The sequence below is a fragment of the Hemicordylus capensis genome, chromosome 2, assembly GCF_027244095.1.
Source record: "Hemicordylus capensis ecotype Gifberg chromosome 2, rHemCap1.1.pri, whole genome shotgun sequence".
NCBI classification, from domain to species: domain Eukaryota; kingdom Metazoa; phylum Chordata; class Lepidosauria; order Squamata; family Cordylidae; genus Hemicordylus; species Hemicordylus capensis.
In genome coordinates, this window is record NC_069658.1 from 409926564 (window position 1) to 409946138 (window position 19575).

A 19575-nucleotide genomic window follows, 5' to 3' on the forward strand; every position below is an offset into this window, starting at 1 on the left:
AAGAGGCAAAGACTGATAGCTCACAGCAGCTATGCCTGTTTTAACACTAACTCTGAAAGAAAGAAAAAAGGAGGAGGATATAAAACAAAATACTTCTTGCACCCTTTAATGGCCTATGTACTTTAAGATTTATTTCAGCTCATCCTTCCTGTTTACCTTCGGATTGCTGTGAGTCATCAGTCTTCGCCTCTTTTTCCCTCCTCTCCCATCCTTTATGTGCTAATCAGGTGCTTGATTAGACTGGGGAGCGTTTTGGATACAAGAGTGTGGATTTTAAACAGTGGGACATAGAACACTGAAGCTGATGTATGTATGTATTTCGAAACATATGTTCTTTGTTGCAGTTTTTTCCTTTATTTTATGCCATAAAAAAGGTCTGGAGAGAGTATTGTTGCAGGTCCATTATGCATATTGTGTTGCCAGTATATCAACTACTCTCATCATTTTTAAAGACCATATTTGGGGTGAATGTTCCAATTTGTAATGTAATTGCAGTGCCAGCCTTTCATGCATGGATTGGAACAGCACTATTAATTTGTCTGGTAGAGGAGTGGTCCATGAAGTAGTTGGCAACACACCTGTAAAACCTTGCCTCTCTGCATTGCTTGAGTTGCATTTCCCGCTTGCACTGCCACTATTTCTAGACTGGATGTCATTCAACTTAAGTTGCTTAGACCTTAGTATGCAATCTCCCATTAAGCTAAATAGAATACTCAAACAATGTAATTAAAATAATGGGGAAAGTATTGCAAACAGGTATTTTTTTCCATGTCTGTTGAGAGTTTAACACCACAAGATTCCATAATGTTACATAAATATACTGACATTTGCCATTGCATTACTGAAATATCCCAAATTGGTCTTATTTTCACATTTCACTGATTAGAATAGATACCTACACTCCCACTTCTCTTTTGGTTGCTTCTGGCTACAAACTTTGCATGGAAAGATGGCATGGACAATGATATGTATAATCTCCTATAGAAATATGATGATATTGGGAACTTATCATGAAATAATTTGTCAAGCTTCTCAAGATCAAGGGATCTTTCGCTACCATTTTGTTTCAGTTTCTCTTTTCTGCTGAATACCCAGAGGATAAAGAAAAGATGCTACATAATATTGAATTCATTAAACAACCTCAAATCATATACAATAAATTCAATACAGTAAACAGATGCAACATTTTCAATACGGAGCTAAAAAGCAGGTAAAAGATGATAAAGAGTGAACACAGTGGCTAAAAGTTAAAACCCCCAAAGGCCTAAAGAAAAGTTATGATCTTAACAGAAGGCTGTGAGGGAGGGAGTTCCACAGGCTGGGCTGAACCACCATGAAAGCCCTCTCCCTTATGATGTGTGCCAGCTGGAGTCCCATCCAAAGTGGCCCATAGAACACCTTACAGCAGTCCAAATGCAAGGTAACCAAGCATGGGTAGAAGTAACCAGGTCTGCCTTTGCAAGGAAGGCACAGTACCTGGGCTCCAGAAGTAGCACTGGGTCTAGCAGAACCTCAACTTGTTTGCCCCATCCACCATCTCCAACAGTGCTTACAAATGCATTCCAGTGTTCCAATTATTGTAGTACAGGTGGCCCTCATTATTCATGGGGGTTCTGTTCTCGCCTATAGCACATGGGCTACATATGAGTTTTGTTTATACTTTGAGTCACCACCTTATTGAAACAACATGACAGCACAACAAAATCATACCTCCACAGTGGTTACTTGGTGTCCTCTCCCAAGTGATGTGAATTGGTGTGAAATGCAAAGGTTATTAGAAGAGGACAGAGAGAGAGAGAGAGAGAGAGAGAGTGATTTCATAAAATAATCTGAATAGGGGGGCACTTATGAAAGAGATCAAGAAATAAAAGAAGATGCCCCTGGGGGACTGCACAAAATGCTATTTCCCCCCATTTAAGTCCAGTGTTCTCATCCACCCAGCAAAAGGGTAAGGCTGCTTTTGAAAAGAAAGGGAGTATATGACAGCTTCCCAATTAACTGATTGATTTTTCCCTTGTAATTAGCGCAATCCTGCTCTCAAGTGTGTGTGGCGGGTGACCTTGTAAATAGCGCTCTGATCCTGGGTCAGAGGTGGGTTTCTAGTTCCTTCTTCAGTGTGGAGCGAGAGAGGGGATGCCCTGCGCCTGAGAATGGCTTGGGTCTTGAACACTCTTTTTCAACCTAAAGGAAAGAGCTTTCTGATCATAATGACATGCAGATCAGACCCTATGCTAGAAATGTATTTTGCTTTTTGGGGTACTATTCTGAGGGGTGACTGACTAATGAGGCGAGGCGAGGCGAGGCGAGGGCCTCAGGTGGCACCTGAGCCACAGGATGGCAAGTGCAGGGATCCCGCCTGGGGGCGTTGCTCCCTTGCCCTCATGCAACCCCTTCCCCTTCTCCTGGCTGCTTACCTCAGCAGCCACAGCATGAGAGTCCGTTTTAGGACAGAGCAATGGTTCAGTAATGCTTAAGCCAGCACGGACTAGTCTTCCTATTTTCATTGTGACCTTTGATGGCCTCTAAATTTTGTTCCTTAAAACATGCTTTTTACTATAATTATATGATGTTTGAAACTTGTTATACTCATTGCTAACTGCCCTATGCCCTGCCTGGCAACACATCTTTATTGAAGGTGGTGTCCAGTCTGCCTCAGTTGACTGGTGGTGGCAGTGAAAAAGATTTTAAATGGTTTTAAGGCACGTCCGGCATGGCCTGAAGGGCATGTTAGCTGGCAGCATAAAGTGCCCAGTCCTTGGTCACAACTGATCTCCTTTGTGGATGTCTTTGCAACAGATATTCATGCAACTGAATATATACTCACCTCTTTTTCTATATCACTGGATGAAACCCCTTTTATTTTCGCAAATGTCTTTAAGTTTTCTTTCACAGTTAGCAGTTCAAATTGAATGTTGAATTGTGGGCAAATAGCACAAATTTGCCTAATATGTTCCATATCGTTCCTTTCAGATATATTGTACTTGAATATTGCTGCAGAACCTACAAAGAAATAGCATAGTGGCTTTGGGTAAAGCAAAAGAGTCCTTCAACCTATTTTGTCTTGTTGAGACACACCGTAGGCATAAAGCTTTCCAGAAATTCATTTGCATGAAAACAGGTGGGGGCTGTAGATCAAACTGAACTTTTGTGCTAGTTAGCTTGGATGGTTATGGAAAATATCTGCTGGTAAGAATAAGCTGCATTATATGATTATAATTAAAGCAAAATTAACTTGATGAATTTTCTTTCAAAAGATGTAGTAATATCCACAGGGCCAGCTCATCCATGATTCTGAATGAGACAATTTCCTCAAGTGAAGGATTTGTGCGGGAGACCTAGACTCACTTTCAGCCACCTCTAGCGGCTTCCCTCTTATTCAACAGTGTGTCAGCTGCCACCACAGCTCTTCTTCCTCTTCCTGCTTCTCTCATTCCCTGGATTTTAAAAAGGAACAGGGGAAGAGAGTAAAGGAGGAAGTGTGGAGAAGAGGAGTGATGGTTACACAGAATTTTAAGAGATACTTTGGCCCACCACTCTATCCTCCTCCATACTGTTTAATTCTCCTCTTCTTTTTTAAAATCTGGAAGAAGTTCTGGTAAGAATGCATCTGCCTATTTTCCTTTCACTATAATCCTAATTGATTATTACCAACTGTACAAGTTAGCCCACTTCCATATCCATATCTACAACTGTACCAAATATGGTGAAAACTGGTTGAGCAGTTCACAAATTAGCCCACTTGTACCTCAAAAGGTCACATGTCCACCATTTTGAATTGGGATGGATGACATCATTACAAACTATGCACTTGAGATGTCCCTGCAACTGTCCAAGTTTGGTTCAAATCAGTTAGGTGGTTCACAAGTTAGAATACTTGCACCTCAAATGTTCACACATCTGCCATCTTGAATTGGGGTGGATTTCATCATCATAAACTATGCCATTGAGGTGTCCCTGTGTGTCACTCACTACAACTGTACCAAATTTGGTTCAAACTGGTTAGGCAGGCCATAAGTAAGCCCATTTGCACCTCAAAAATTAATGCATCTGCTATCTTGGGGTGGATGACATCATCACAAACAATGCCATTGAAGTGTCCTTATGTGTCTCTACAACTGTACACAACTTTGTTCATATCAGTCCAGGCATTGCAAAGTTGATAGAGGGGCACACACATACACAGTGCCGGGTGATCTCATAAGCTTAATTTCCTTAAGGAAAGTAGGCTAAAAATGAGAGTGGAAGGAGGAGGAACAGCAGCAACACTTACACCACCAGTGAGGTCAGGCAAGATTAGTGGTGCATGCACCAGCAGGGGAAGGAGAGCACATGCTGCTAAGCAGCGTTTGGCACAGCAAGGCACTGTACAAAGCGGGAGATGCCTCATTGCACTGCCTTCATTGCCAGGCAGCTTCAACTAGCCTTGGACGACCCCTCCTTTCAAAAAAAAGCTGAGCCAAATTGATGTAGCATGGTTCTAGTATTCATGGAGGTTTTGAAAGGTAGGGAAGGGAAAAGGTGTCCCTTTTCTGTTTTCTTCCTCCTAATATATCTCTTTACAGTGCAGACAAAAGAGCTTTTTAATTTAATGGCATGCATCCCCCAAGCCTGTTTCCCCCCTCCAAGCTATTTACTCTCTTTACTTGTAAAGGGGCATCTTCGGCAGATTCCCTGAGCTGGCCCGAGCAGGTTGTTTGAACAGGGGGTTGGTCTGGTTCAAACTCAGACCAGCAACCGCTCCCACCCCCCGCCTGCCCTTTGGGGGCCGGATCAGTTCAAACTCGGATCGCATGAACTGCGCTGGCTCAATGTCAATCCCAGCTCGAAACAAGCCGGCTCATACATCCCTAGTACTGTTTTCCAATAAAAGTGGTTTACATAGGCCGTGTTCTTATGAACGGTTTCCTTCCCACAGAGGTTTGCCAGGATCGGCAAGTGCACCTGGCACACGATCAAGTTCACTGTTGAGTTGAGGCAGCACACTATCCACATAATGAGCTGGCTAACAGAGGTGTGCTAGCCCTACTGATAAGGCACCCAACCCCCTATGCATACCATTAGAATTAATATGCATGTACAGGCTGCATTGCTAAGGAGTAACTTATCTGGAAATAAGTTTCATTGAAACGAATGGGACTTGCTTCTGAATAAACATGGCTAAGATTGCACAGGCAGTCAACTTCACCATAGAGCCTTGGTTCTTACCATCAGATGGCTTGGAAAGTCCACTGAGAATGTTTAGGAGGGTCGTTTTTCCAGCTCCACTATGACCAAGCACTGCAGTGATCTGGCCTTCATAAATATTCAAGAACAAGCCTAGTGTAAAAGAAACAAATGTTAGCCCTACCAATACATTTTGAAATTTCAGAGTAGCTGTTCTTGTTTTCAAAGTGGAACTGTTACGTTAGGTATCATGCATAGATAGTTCATTTCCTGATTATGCACAGGGAACAGTGCATGCACAGTTTGCAACAACCTTCATTTTTCTCTTTTTCTCATTTTAAATGATGATGATGATGATATTTCACGTTTCAACAGACATACACTGGCTGACATCCTGACTGAAGAAGCATCAGTAAAATGAGAGGATCAGGATAAGAGCACTTCCAAACTAACCATACAGAAGCTCACTCAGGCTTGGTGGTGTTTTATGCCCTCCCCTTCTCCAAGAAGCCCTGTGTGACACCCAAAAATATGTCCTTGAAGCCTGTGCAACCCCCGGGGACCTACAACTGAGTCATGCAGAGCACTTCCAGGGGGGAGGTTGGTGGCTTACATGCATTATAGTCTGTATCTACTAAGTTATGCACCAGTACAGTTAAAACCAAATTTCCCCCATTTCCAATGGGAATAGGTCACAACTGTGCTAGCATATACCTTAATATGCATGGAGTAGACCCTGCAGTGTGGATAGGCTGTTGTGTGATACAGAAACAGTGAGTGGGCTACCCTCTTCTATGGGCAGCTCATTGCACAGAATGTAAGCCACTGACTGCAACACCAAAGCTCAGCATCTGCAAGAAAGTGTATCTAGGAACTCCTCCTCACTAGAATATTTTTTCCTCCCTTTGTTGCAGATAAAATTACTTATCTTCTGTACAGGAAGCAACCTTAACTGAGAAACAAAAGTATGAGATCTATTACTAACTAAAATATAGGCTAAGAAAACAATAAACAGACTAACAGTCTCTTATGCAGAGAGAGAGAGAACGTCTCAGTTTGAATTCAGGACAGAAAGTAAGAAGCAGACAAACAAAATTTGGCTGCATTCATTTGTAATGTAGAATCACAGTTGAATGGACTAGTGCAGGGTTTCTCAACATGTGGGTCCCCAGATGTTATTGGACTTCAACTCCCATAATCCCCAGCCCCAGTGGCCTTTGGTTGGGAATTATGGGAGTTGAAGTCCAATTACATCTGGGGACCCACACATTGAGAATCCCTGGGCTAGTGGTTCCATGGTCATTACGTCCAAATGCAGGCAAACAGGGTTTGCCACAGTGATGAAACCAAGGGTTCAGATTTGGAACTTCAGTCTGAAGCCTCAGGTTGTAATGAGTTTTGTTGCTGCAACCCAAGGTTCCACATAACCTGCGGTATGTCCAAATTCAGAACTGCAAGATGCATCCCCTGGAACAGGAGTTGGAGGAAGCCCTTCCCTCAACTCTGGTGTGATTGGCCATGTGGGCTGTCCTTCAGTCAAGAAAGAAGCCTGCACAGCCAGCTTCCCCTCCTTTCTGCAGGCTCACTGACTGCAGAGAGATTGCTTTCCAGTTCATCCAAATTTGGATGGGAGAGCGGGGCATGGAACTACGGATCCATTGGACCACCAACTGCCTTGAGGAGGAGAAGGAAGAGGCAACAAGGCAACAGGTTGTCATTGCCACCTTCACCTGCTGCTGCTTTTCTTTTTTTCTTTTTTTAATTAATGTTTATTAATCAGTTTTGCATACCTTTTTAAAGAAAAGAGGGGGGGGGACAAAAAAAAAAAACAAAGCAGCTCCACAAACAAAAAGAAGCAATAGTGCAGAGCAAGATATTAACACAATAGGGGAATTCCATTGGACCTGTGGTTCCATGTTACATATGACTGCGGCCACTGTGGCTCCATCCACAAGCCAGTATATTTAAATAGAAAAGCATGTCCCATACAAATAACTGAGACAATGTCTATGTAAAAACCCAACACCCCTGAGGAGTGGAGCTGTCCCGCATTCTGAGAGGCACTACTCTCAGGAGAAACTTTGAGTGACTAGCTTGTGGTGTTTGAGGCTTTTCCACAATTCTTTCCCAAGCTTTAATTTTGTAGACAGACAGGTTTGGCTAAAGTACAAATATTGCAGAAAACTGAGATATTTGCCCCTCCAGTACTGCCATAAACTCCTTGAAGATAGAACAAAACACCATCACAAGTAAAAGGGTCTTGGGAAATGGCACTACACCTACAAACACCTTCCAGCTTTACTTCACAACTAGGAGGGCAGGAAAGATCTTGGCAGAAAGATTTAAAAAGCCACTGGTGTAGCTTCTTAAGTATTTGACATGAAAAATAAAGACTTTCTGAATTTCAATGGAAGAATTTTCCTTTGAGGAAAGAAGGAATTAAAGGGGGGGAGAAAGCGAGAGAGCATGCACAATTACCTCTCAAAGCTTCTGTTTTTGTGCTCTTCACTTGGTATGTTTTTTTAATATTGCTTAGTCTAAAAGATTGGGAAGAAATTCATTGTTAGGATGCTACTGGTTTCCAGTCACAATTCTCACAATCACCCCAGCACATCATTCCCATGGGAAAAAGGCCCAGCTTGTGATGATCTGCAACCACTTCAAATTTGAGTAAGGTTTAGCTGTAGATACATCATTGCAAGGGTATGTGAGGGGTATGTTTTCCACTGGCATGTGCTCAGCTGAGTGTCAATCCCATTCACAACCTGATCAACAAACCACGCTCTCCCTTGTGTGTTAACAGCAATACTATTGTGTCTATACTATTTTCTAGTGAAACAAAACTGTCTGTCCTGAAACTCTATGAAAGCAACAACTAGACCATTTTGACTTCATACATCCTTGGAATTTGGGCAAGATTCTCAGGAAAGGTGGCCCTTGCTATCGGTGGTCCCTGCAGGTGCAGTTTTGCATATCTGTGGCCTGGCAAGGGAGACCCAACATTGTTATCTGTGGTTTTGAAAATAGGCAAAATTTGCCTATCCATGGTTGCTGGGTGGCTGGAAATGACTTCCAATGTAATTTCTGGCCACCATTTTGCAGGAGCCATATTGTGACTTTTTCTTTAAAAAAAAAAATCTCCCCTGTGGTTTTTCATAGAAAAGGGAGGAATGGGGGGGGCGGCATTTCTGGACAGCTAGAGACCAGGAGAGCATGGCACAGTGCTTTATTTCACTTATTTCTGCCTCTTTTTAAACCCTTTTTTAACCTTAAGGAACCAAACTCCTCAGTTCTCACTGACACAAGAAGGCTATTTGCATGATTTCTGATGGGGCAGGTGCGGGGAGGTTTCACCTACCTTCCCCCCAAATGAGCCTCAGTCAAATCTTCAGTGTACTCCTGCACACCCAGACGATCCACATTGTTCCATGCAGCACAGATCGTTTGAGACGGGGACTTATTTTCCTGGCCTTCGGACATCTCACCATATGACAAGCAGTGTGCTTGTCATATGGTGAAGATTGTGAAGATTGTCAGTGTGAAGACTGTGCGCACTGGGGGAGTCCCCAGGAGTCGGGCGCTTTAGGCAATCTATCTATCCACACCTGCTCAAGCTCTTAATCTCAGCCAAAGGCCGGGCACCAAAGTGGGGTTAGGAGAGCAGGCAGTGCCGGGATCTGCGTGGATCCCGGTGCTGCACGTGAGCAGCCTAACCCAAGATGGGCTGCCCTAGACTGGGTTAAGCTGCTCATGAGAACAGCCTTAAGGTCTCGTTATCCATAGTTTTGTTATCTGTAGTTGTAGGCCAGAACAGAACTGCCACAGATAATTAAGTCCACCTATTTTTAAAAAAAATCCCTTGACCTCTGCAACATGCTAACAACATGTATGGTCCACATTTCCTGTGCAACAGTGTCACTTACCTGATGGCTTCCTTCCCATCAAATTCTGGAGGCACAGCTTCAGCATGATCACTAAAGATATTACCATGACTTTGTTCATTTGTAAGAGTGTCACGACTATAGCCACTTCTTGATTTAAACCAGTATGACTTCTTTAGGAAAAACAACGGAGGATAAGGCACTCCATATTTGTCTAATAGGAACATCAAAAAAGCAGAACTGTTGTACTGTACTGTAAATTCCAACTCTTTGAATTAAACATGTCACCCTCTTCAAAGTGATCAGTCCTTGCATTTATCTATAGATAGGCCTTTAAATTCAATCTCACTAAGTATTGGGAAGAAGCTGATATTGTGTGTCATTCAAATAGTATAATTCAAAGGGTGAGAACACAAGTGGCAAGAGAAACAAACTGAGTAACTCATTCAGAACTGAGTAGATAGATCATATCAACAAAAGGAAAGCTTGCAAATCTTCAATATTTTAAATATATTGGTGCTTTTAAAGAAAGAGATTGAGGACTGAAGCTGGGCTAGAAGTGAAGAGCTAAAGTTACAATGAGTTATATTTGAAGAGAGTTAGTCATGAATAACCTCCAAGGAAATCAATGAGACAAGGTAGTGTTGAGTAATGTAAATACCATTCATTACTTGTGACTAATTGCCTTGGGATACAACCCAACACATTTTCATGATGTCTGTATTTGGGCAATACTTTTGTATTCAAGATTTTAAACTGAATGTATAAGCAATAGCTGAATAAAGGCTGGTCATGCCACTTAAACACTGCTATTTTCTAAAAAGTGGCATTTCCCTCAGCAGCCTTTGAGGGGTTTCCTTAGTTTCAAACAATCGATTCCAAAGAGATACAGCAGAGATAAGATAACACAATCTGAAGGAATTCAAGCTGTAAACTATCAGATCTTAATTATAGAGCTTGTTCTAATGACCAAAGGGGGGGGGGAGTTGGAGAGAAGGCAAGATCCTACCTGCCTCCTCCAAGATGACCAGAACCTGCTCTAGGCTTTGCTGCTTGCACACCAAGAGACCAAAGATCTCCAATATTGCAATTGTGAGCAGGGTCCTCCACAGTGCATTGTGGAAGCAGCAGAAAGGTAGCCCTCACTATTGCAGCAGCTCTGCTCTGTGTGGCCCCTCTTTCCACCCAACTCTATGATAAATATGCCACCAACAGCCCAGAACCAATTTAAATTGTGCCAGTGCTGCAGAAGATGACTTTTTAAAAAAAAAAAAAAAAAAAGGTAGGACAGGCTCTTTTCATGTCCTACCTCACTTTCAGCCTGGGTAGCATGTCTGGGCTACCCAGGGACAGAGATGCTGGTCAGGAGGGCTCTAGCTGCCACGCATTACCAGAGATTCCTGGATTTATGCTCTTCTACCCAGGAATCTCTGGTCATGAGGACAGCTCCATAGTATGCTTACCAGGCAAGACCTTGTCAAAATAAATAGCCAGCAGCATATATAAAACAGTGTCAAAGAGCAGGACATAAAAGTGTATTTCTTCCATGAGGTTAGAAAAATAGAAGTCTTTTCCATATTTGTTGTAAAAGGAAACCTGTATAGAAAGAACAAATTTAAATTAGGAGTGAAAACTAGATGGGCAAGGACAACAATTTGAAATATTGCTTAGTGCGTCCACCTAATTTCCAGAGTCTAACGCCATTGTCCAGTGAAGGAAGTAATAAAATAAAATGCAGGCAAGCACCACTTGTAGCCTTAGTCAGATTTTTGCACATTTGCTCAGGGGCAGCATTAAGGCTCAGCCTCCTCATGAACTGGCCCTCAAAGGGTCTATGGCTGATTCCTGGATCCTGGTAAAAACTGAGGTGGCCAGTCAGGGTGGCACCATTGGGCGGGGGGAAGCGAGAGGAACCCTTCAAAGTCTTTACCTTTGATACTGCTTGCACCTGGCAGCCCCTGTGAACAGTAGTGGTGCATTGCCCGGCATCCTGCATGGAGGCTGCCCTGCCTACAGTACTCATGGGCCTCTGCACATGCATGGCTGCCACTTTCATACTCGGCAACACCAGGCTGACCACGCAAATGACCGCCACACAAGCGCAGTGGCCAGATGAACGCCGTAGGTGGGGCATCCTCCATGCAGGATGCTGGGCGGTGTACTGCTGCTTGCAGGGGCTGCCAGGTGTGAGTGGTATCAAAGGTAATGGCTTTGAAGGAAACCTCTTGCCACCCTCTTGGCACCTCCCTCACCAGTCACCTCTGGTGAAAACATATGGTGGCCAGGCCACCAGTGCAGCCACTGAGAATCAATCTAAGCCACTGCCATAACTGCCCAAGTAAGCCTCCCCCAAACCTCTATGAGGGCTCATTTTAGGAGCAGCCATGGAAATGGCTTGGAGCACACTTCAACATCTGTGCTGGGTGGATGTTAACTTCTTTTTTAACACCTAGAATGCCATGCCCCCTCCACTGCATCCTGTGACTATGGTGGGGTATTGCACTCTAGGGAAAGGAAGATGGCATCCACCATTAGCAGCTGCCAAAGAACTCTCCAAACCAGCACCATCGCCACTGCTAAAGGAAGCTCCCCAGAGGATTTGTTAGAGGCTTATTTCAGCAGTGATGGTCAGCGACTCGAAATGCTCTTCAGCAAGGATGCTAGTGATCACAAGTTCCCTTTCCTTATTATTCAATGCCCACCACCACACTGTTGCATCCAGTGACAAAATCCAGTGACTGACTGCTGCCTTATCCTTCCACCACCATCAAGTGATCTTGATGGCCAAGGTATCCTATGAACCTGGCACCAGTACTGCATTCACTGTCAGTGCAGCTTGGAATGGGAAATTAAACTGCATAAGCCACCACGATGACTGGGGTCTCTCTTCATTGCTGTGTATTAAGCACGTTCACCAGAATGGGTTGATTAATGTGGAGATTCTTCATCCCAAATACAGCACACCACTCTACCTTTGTAAGTGCAACACCAAATGCAAAAGGGCAGAAGAGGCTCAAAGTCCATTCCAAAGGTGCAGGAATCATAATAAACAATGTAATAATGCTGAAGGCTCCAAAAAATATGGTGAGCAAGAGAACAACAAAGGAAGTGGATTTTGGCTTCTTTAGGAGAGAACTGATCATGAAACAAAAATGGATCTGCAAAAGAGGAAACAACATAATAGGAGATACTTCACTTATTTAAACGAAACAATAAATAAATTGAACTAGGTTTAATAAGCACATATTCCACAAGCCTGCCTCATGCTTTCCCCCACCCCCTGGTAGGAGTATCCATGAGTGCAGGAAAATTATATTTGTACATACGCATGTATGCAATTATGAGTGAAGACTGCATATATGCTTCAGTATCTGGAAAACCACTGTTTCAAACCACTCAGAAATTTGATCTAACAAAGATGGGAACATAGGAAGCTGCCATATACTGAGTCAGACCATTGGTCTATCTAGCTCAGTATTGTCTTCACAGACTGGCAGTGGCTTCTCCAAAGTTGCAGGCAGGAATCTCTCTCAGCCCTATCTTGGAGAAGTCAGGAAGGGAACTTGGAACCTTCTGCTCTTCCCAGAGCGGCTCCGCCCCCTGAGGGGAATATCTTACAGCGCTCATACATCAAGTCTCCCATTCATAAGCAACCAGGGCAGACCCTGCTTCGCTAAGGGGACAAGTCATGCTTGTTACCACAAGACCAGCTCTCCTCTACGAAGTTTTGTTATCGAACTCATACTTGGTCCTTCTAGTTTCCACTCATGAACTGCCAGGCCACCTTCTGACTTTGCTCCTTACCTAGCAGGTTTTGCTCTGGCACCCCTGATTTGCCAATGCCTCCCTCTTTCTCAAACCATTGGGTCTATTCTGTCCTATCCCAGCCTCACAGCGGCCACAAAGCAAAGAAATGTAAGGCTGGTCTGCAGAACCCTAGAGAACACATTGCTCAGACAGAGTCTCCTAGCTCCAACAACCTCTCTCAGGCTCCACCCCTCTGTTGCAGAATGCAGATCTTTAAAAGGCAGCCCTGGTGGTGGAGCCAAGCACTCTGAACACTATGGGACTAAAGGGTAGCGATTGCTAACCTCTTCCACTGGTTGTAATGGAACTGACCATGACTAATATCCTTTTCTTAAGGCCATTATTATTCCCTTTCTGGAACTGAGCGTTTTGACATGTGTCACAGCAATAATTGCTTTAGCATTGTGAATAACAATCTTTAATCATTCTGTTATAGGTACGGTATGATCATATATAATTTAATTCTTATTCCTGAATGCACAGGAGGTGTTTTTCCCCATTTTGGAAAGTGCAAGTATTTGTATTGGACATAGTTGTGTGACAAGGAAAATATATATGCACTCTGAAACTTGCATAGTTAACCAACCATTTCTGACATTTTAATTTTCTCACTCTGCCCTCTTTCTCCCCACTCCAAACAAAGGGAGAAGCAAAGCTCCTCAGCAATGCTTGGAATAAGTTATTAAGGAGTGATTCTGTTGATTTCACTGGGCTTTACTTTTGAGCAAACACAAATAAGATTGGGACCAGAAGAGATCCTAGGCAAGAATGTGGATTCTCTTTTCCCTTTCCCCATCCCAGCACCTCAGGAAAGCACAAAAGATCTAAATGAGGGGGAAAACCATTGATTTATCTGGAGCTTACTTCTGAAGACCTATGTGTAGAGCTGGGATCAAGGCCCCCAAGCTAGTAAGCTCCAAAAAGTCCAGCAAGAAAATGAGGTCCTACATCAAAGGCAAATTGCTTGTGACTATGTAAGCTTTACTTGCCCATATCAAAGAAGTTAAGTCTCCATATTCATAGGCAGTTCAGTTTCATAGCTGGGAAAAGTTTGAAACTGTATGCTGTGTTACAGTACTAGGTTTTGCAACCCTGCACAACTTGGCAAAACCAATAAAACCAACCAGGGGGAGGCACGAAAGTCACTCCTCATCCAGGATGCTATTTGTCCTAAGGTCAGGGAGGTATAGGGAGGAATGTCTCTAGGCAGGAATTCAACAGGTGCAGTTTCACCAAAGGACTATGGAATCTCTTCTATCTGCAGACATTTCCTGCCTGGACACATCTCTCCCTAGTCTGACCAAGGCAAAATGTAGGTGCATGGGACCTAATCTGTAAAGCCAGCATAATATACAAGATTGTACAGAGAGTTTCTTCTGCTTACATGGTATGGAATTTAAGGGGGTCACCTTAGCTTGCAATTTTTAGAGTATTACTGTAAGCACCTTCTCTCATCTTAAGCTAATATTTTGGTTATGTTTTAATATTACAGAAGATGTATGAATATATTTTCCTATATCCTCTCTCTCTCTCTCCATATGTGAACATTATAGAGCACAAATCCACTGTGCTCCAAACATTTCAATGGGAGCAATATTTAGCCCTCTCACTTAAATATATGAGACACACAAAAGTGCTCAATTTTAGCTGAATACTGTCCATATTTTTTCCCTTAGCAATCTCCAACAACAAATGTAAGGGTGCAGTGAGGCCAGTCCTCAGTCACTTCCATTCTCCAAACAGAAGGCATTGCCCCAAAGGGAATGTTACATCTGTCCACCTTGAGTCATCATTGGCATAGTTTCGCAACAAAGAGCAGTATAAATGCTCTGCCCTGTCTCAAACTTCCTTCACAGAATTCCCCAAAGGGTTGCCCCCACCTTGCTCGTTTTGAAAGAAGAGAACTAATTTGAGGGGGGGGGCGGGACTGGAAAGGGAATGTTGGATTCATTGTAAATGTTTCTCCCCATCAATGGATGAAGTGTATTCAGAGTGGGAAGAGCACCCCACTCTGAATATCTTCCTCTACTGAGGGAGAGAAAGATGTTTGGAATGCTTTCATTAACATGACTTCAAACATTTTACCAGTTTCAGCTTTGGCCATTTTAAGTCATTCATGAAGTACTTTTAAAGATTATAAAGCAAAAGCTGAAGACTTACGGATGAGATGCCATAAAGGAATAACAGAAGAAATAGTGCAAGGAAGCTGCTTGTGGCAAAATATATGTCTCGTATAAGAGCTGTCAGCATGCAGGACAAGATCAAAATGTACACAGCATACAGTAAACCCCAGGACAGCCTACAAATAAAAATACATTGTTAACCTTGACAATCTGCATTTTTGGGCCCATTATTGACACAAAAACCTGCAGAAAAAGAGAAGACAAGAGGATATAATTAGGCTCTGCATATGTGCACCATGTCTATGAAAGTTCTTTCCTATGAACATAAATGATAGAGTGTTTAGGCTCACACATTCATATTCTCCACTCATGATCACAGTAACTAGTGATGTTGAATGAGGGCAGGGAAATGCACAAAATGCTGACATTGCAACAGAAGTCATTATGCCTAAGCATTATGCAGACAAGAGTGGGGAAAACTCAACATAGGATTACCATCTTCAGCAGCAGCAGCAACCACAACACATCCAACATAATATTTACTTCTGCCCTAAGAGTGCCTAAGGTGGTAGCAGTCCGAGGCTAGTCTTTATTACCATTATTACCAAGAGATTACATGCACAGCATAAAATAAATCCAGGTATAGTGGATTCATATTGTTCCTTTTTTCTCTTTTAATTTAAAAAAAATTGCAGGATTTTAGGTCCATATGCATATCCCTTCATTTCTCTTTAAGTATCTTTGAGCATTCTTATCATGTCCCCTGCTAACTGAGCAAAGGGGCATCTTTTTAAAATGGTGATTCTCTTATTTAGCAAGGGGAGAGCAACTGGCCCTATCCATCCCCAGAACAGCATCCCTCTAGTGGCTGTTGTTGCTGTCTATCTTATGTTTCCTTTTTAGATTGTGAGCCCTTTGGGGACAGGGAGAATTTTTTTTTTTTTGAAAAGCGGTAAATATACATCATATTTGTATTCATATATTAATCAGCTAATCTAATGGCTCACCAGAATGCCATATCTTTTAACCCCATTGTCTTCATCACCTCCTTTAGCTTCCGTTTTTCCCTTGAAACGTTATGTGACAAGAAATATGTAAGTGGAGAAAAGCATAAGGATACAATCACATGGAGAATAGAGTCTGCAAAGTGGTCTGAAGATGTAAGAGATGGTGATCTCATTCGGATGCCACTAATTGACTTCATTTCATCCCAAACAGAGTGGCTGGTGGTACGCTTAAAATTAAAAAGAAAAAGAAAAAAAGACCAAAACATTTTTTAAGTTGCTGATAATTTTCACAATAGTTTTTAATTGCAAAATATTTCACAATTCCTAACCTTTTCATTGCTAACGAGGAACAGTGCTGAGGAACCTTATATTTCTTTTTATTCAATCAATCAATCAATCTTTACTACGGTCTTAAACCAGCACAAAGTACAAGGCATAAAATGGCAAAAGTGGCAGAAACATTAGGAGACATAAATTGGCATAAAAGCATGAATTAGCAGAAAAGCAGAAAATTCCAAAATTGTAGAGACATAAAATGGCATAAAGAGCATGGATAAAATATAAAGGGGGTATTAAAAGGATATCATTAAAATTCCATGGTCTGGGTATCTAAAAAGTTATACAGCTATAAAACTGTAGAACTTTAAAATGCAGGTTATAAAACACTACTATAAAATGTTAAGGGGTGCACCGCAACCAAACGATGGGGTTAAATGCTGCGTTTGGACTAATTAGGTCCTGATGCCTGTCAGGATCCGGCGGACTTTACATGCTGCCACGCAAAACTTGGCAACATTATGTGTGATGGCAGGCTCTGAGTCAGAGAGCAGAGAAGGCAGGTGTGAAATTGCTTTGAGTGTCCTGAGAGCTTGAGTACTAGCAGGAGGATGAGGTGGTACGGATGTCTCTGTAGAACGGACAGTAAAGGAGAACGTGCACTGTTGTTTCAGCTTGGCCAGAGTCACAGGGGCACAGGCATTCCGAGAGTGGGGTCTTTCTGTATCTCCCTTCTAGCACAGCTGATGGGAGGGCATGGCATCAGGCCCTTCTGTGATTAGGCTGGCTCAACGTTGGCCCTCCTGCAGATGTTGGCCTACAACTCCCATAATCCCTGGCTATTGGCCACTGTGGCTGGGGATTGTGGTCCAAAAACAGCTGTGGGGGCCTAAGCTGAGCAGACCTGACTTCCAGCTGTGTTATACAGCGGGAGATGCAATATATCTTAGACTTTTATTGCTGAGAAAGTTCAGGGCCCTGACTAGATCAACTCGGCACTCTATGTCCATTATCTGCTGTTTGGTGAATGGTTTTGCCTGCTCAAAGCCCATTACGAGTAGTAGCATGGGGGAGAGTCTCAGGGCTGACATTTTTATCTGGAATGTCCGTTTCCAATTAGACTGGTAATTGTCCTGTCGTGTTAGCGGGGTAAGGCCCAGTGGGCTGAGAGATAGTCTAAGCCAATAGCCGAGTATGGCCATCCACACTCTGGCTTCCACTTTAGCATACCTGTCTCCAAGCACAGGGTAGCGTTAGAGACACCCCGTGGGACTTGAAGAACTGTCTTTTTATTCTGCTTTATCTCACCTGCCAGATCATCAAGAAAAACATAAGATCTTACAGCAACAGAGACTCTGTTTTGCTGCTGGTCATCCTCACCTGTGCCCTGTCTTGTTGTCCCCTGGCTAATTTGGGCCTGTTTGTTGGCGAAGAGGGACATTACAGCTTTAAAAGCCAGAGCTGTTCCAAAGGTGCAGCCAACGGCAGGCCACTACGTGGGCTACCCACAAGTGGCCACTGAAGCTGGTTGCCTTTGGGGATGGAGATGAGGGTTGGAGCAGGACATGTTATTGCCAGAAATATATTCTACTCTATGTAGTTCAGGCGTGATAGAGGTATGTGTTTTGGTTCACCTGGAGATGAGGAGACATGAGTGGTGTTCAGTGCTCCTGGGTAAGCCATTCCAGTCATGATGGGAAATGGAAGGAGATATGGTGTTGATGGGGCAGCAGGCCAAAGGAACAGAGATCAGAAACTTAATAGCTGTTACCCCTTCAGCTCCCCTGTCAGCTCTTTGACTTTGGGAGAACTTGGGGAACAGTATCAACCACTCACAGAGCCTCACCTTGCTTATTTGTAATGCCAGGTTAGTTCAAAATAAAACAGAAATCATCCACAATTTGATTGTGGTTGATGGAGTCTACCTGATATGTATTACAGTGCTGATTTTAACATTTAAAGCCCTAAATGTCTTGGGACCAGGTTACTTGAGAGAGAGCGCCTTGCCCTATATGTCCCAACTTGGACCTTAAGATCTTCTTCGGCAGCCCTGCTCTGAATGCTCCTGCCAGATGAGATCAGATGCATGGCTACTAGGGAGAGGGCATTTTCATTGGTTGCACCCTGTTCATGGAACGGCTTCCCCAGTAAGGTCTGATATCATCACTATGTTCTTTTAGATGCCAGGTAAAGACCTTTCTGTTCACCCAGGCCTTTTACATATGTACTGTATTTTGTGTTTTGATTTCATGTGTTTCGTGTTTTTACTCGATGTTTTAATGCTGTGTTGTGAGCCACCCAGAGAACAATTTGTTATGGGGTGGGTCCAGGCCACACAGAGGACCCTTGTGTGGGAGTGGTGGCCTCCAAAAAGGCTGCTGTGCTGGGAGAAAAGGTCTGAACGGGCCGAAGAACGTCAGGTCAGAAATGTCAGTTTGGTTTTGTTTGTTTTTTACAGATTTTTTAAAAAGCCAATTTTGGGTTAGTTCCGACATTTCCAATCCAATTTTACACAGGCCTAGTATATATGAGTTCAACATGTCTAGTAATTATGTTTTTCTAATTCAAATACATACAGACTATGGTTACATTTAAATCTGCCCACATGCAGCTGCTTCACAAAAAGCTTTGTGATGTTGTAATGATAAGAAAATATTAGGCAACTTACATATGCACCAACAGAGACCAACGTGAATGATAAACAAAAAGTGTACCAAATCACACAATTAAAGTTTTAAAATGCTAGTCTTTCAAACAAAGTTACTCTACTTACTTCTATAAGAGCACTATCAATGCTAGACTGTAATGACAGAAATCCTTCAAACCAGTATTTTGGATTTTTACAATAAGTTTCTGAATAATTGTAACAGGCATCTATGGGCAAAAGAAAAGAGTGGAACATTGTTAATTATATGCAATTTGTGTATTAAGAGTCAAATTAAAGAGTTAAATTAAGAGTTAAATTAATCATTTAACTCAGGGCTGACGAACTTCAACCCTCTTGCAGATGTTGAACTACAACTCCCATTATCCCTGGCTATTGGCCACTGTGTCTGGAGATTATGGGAGTTGTTGTCCAACAGCTGGAGGGCCGAAGCTGTGCAACCCTGATTTAACTGGACCTATAGACAGGAAAGAGAGTCAGAAATGTAGGTTCAAACTTCCCCCCTAGCTGCAGCCTGTGACCCAGCGCTGACAGGGAATGCTAAGAGGTCTGACCTGGCCATTGCACATATGGCATTCTCTTGCTCAAACGACCTCTCAAGCATTCAGGGATGTGGAGTTCCACTGAGTCCCCACACCCGGAATCCATTTGTG

The 19575-nt window shown here is 42.9% G+C and overlaps 1 protein-coding gene across 9 annotated transcripts in view; it reads right to left on the minus strand.

Moving 5' to 3' along the window:
• The window catches only part of LOC128348284 (ABC-type organic anion transporter ABCA8-like), a 120640-nt gene that overhangs the window by 64011 nt on the left and 37054 nt on the right, over positions 1–19575 (minus strand). For 8 of the 9 annotated variants that reach the window (XR_008318052.1, XR_008318053.1, XM_053304096.1 and 5 more), the window contains 9 exons: positions 19031–19131; positions 15982–16208; positions 15012–15150; positions 12017–12202; positions 10508–10640; positions 9087–9258; positions 7642–7700; positions 5206–5316; positions 2825–3000 (listed from right to left, as the gene is read on the minus strand). Coding sequence is in view for 7 of the 9 variants with exons in the window: in XM_053304096.1 (XP_053160071.1) it covers positions 2825–3000; positions 5206–5316; positions 7642–7700; positions 9087–9258; positions 10508–10640; positions 12017–12202; positions 15012–15150; positions 15982–16208; positions 19031–19131 (1304 nt within the window). In the remaining 2 variants the exon portion in view is untranslated. Of the gene's footprint in view, positions 1–2824; positions 3001–5205; positions 5317–7641; positions 7701–9086; positions 9259–10507; positions 10641–12016; positions 12203–15011; positions 15218–15981; positions 16209–19030; positions 19132–19575 lie in introns of those variants that run through there. The other variant, XM_053304099.1, reaches the window with a different exon arrangement.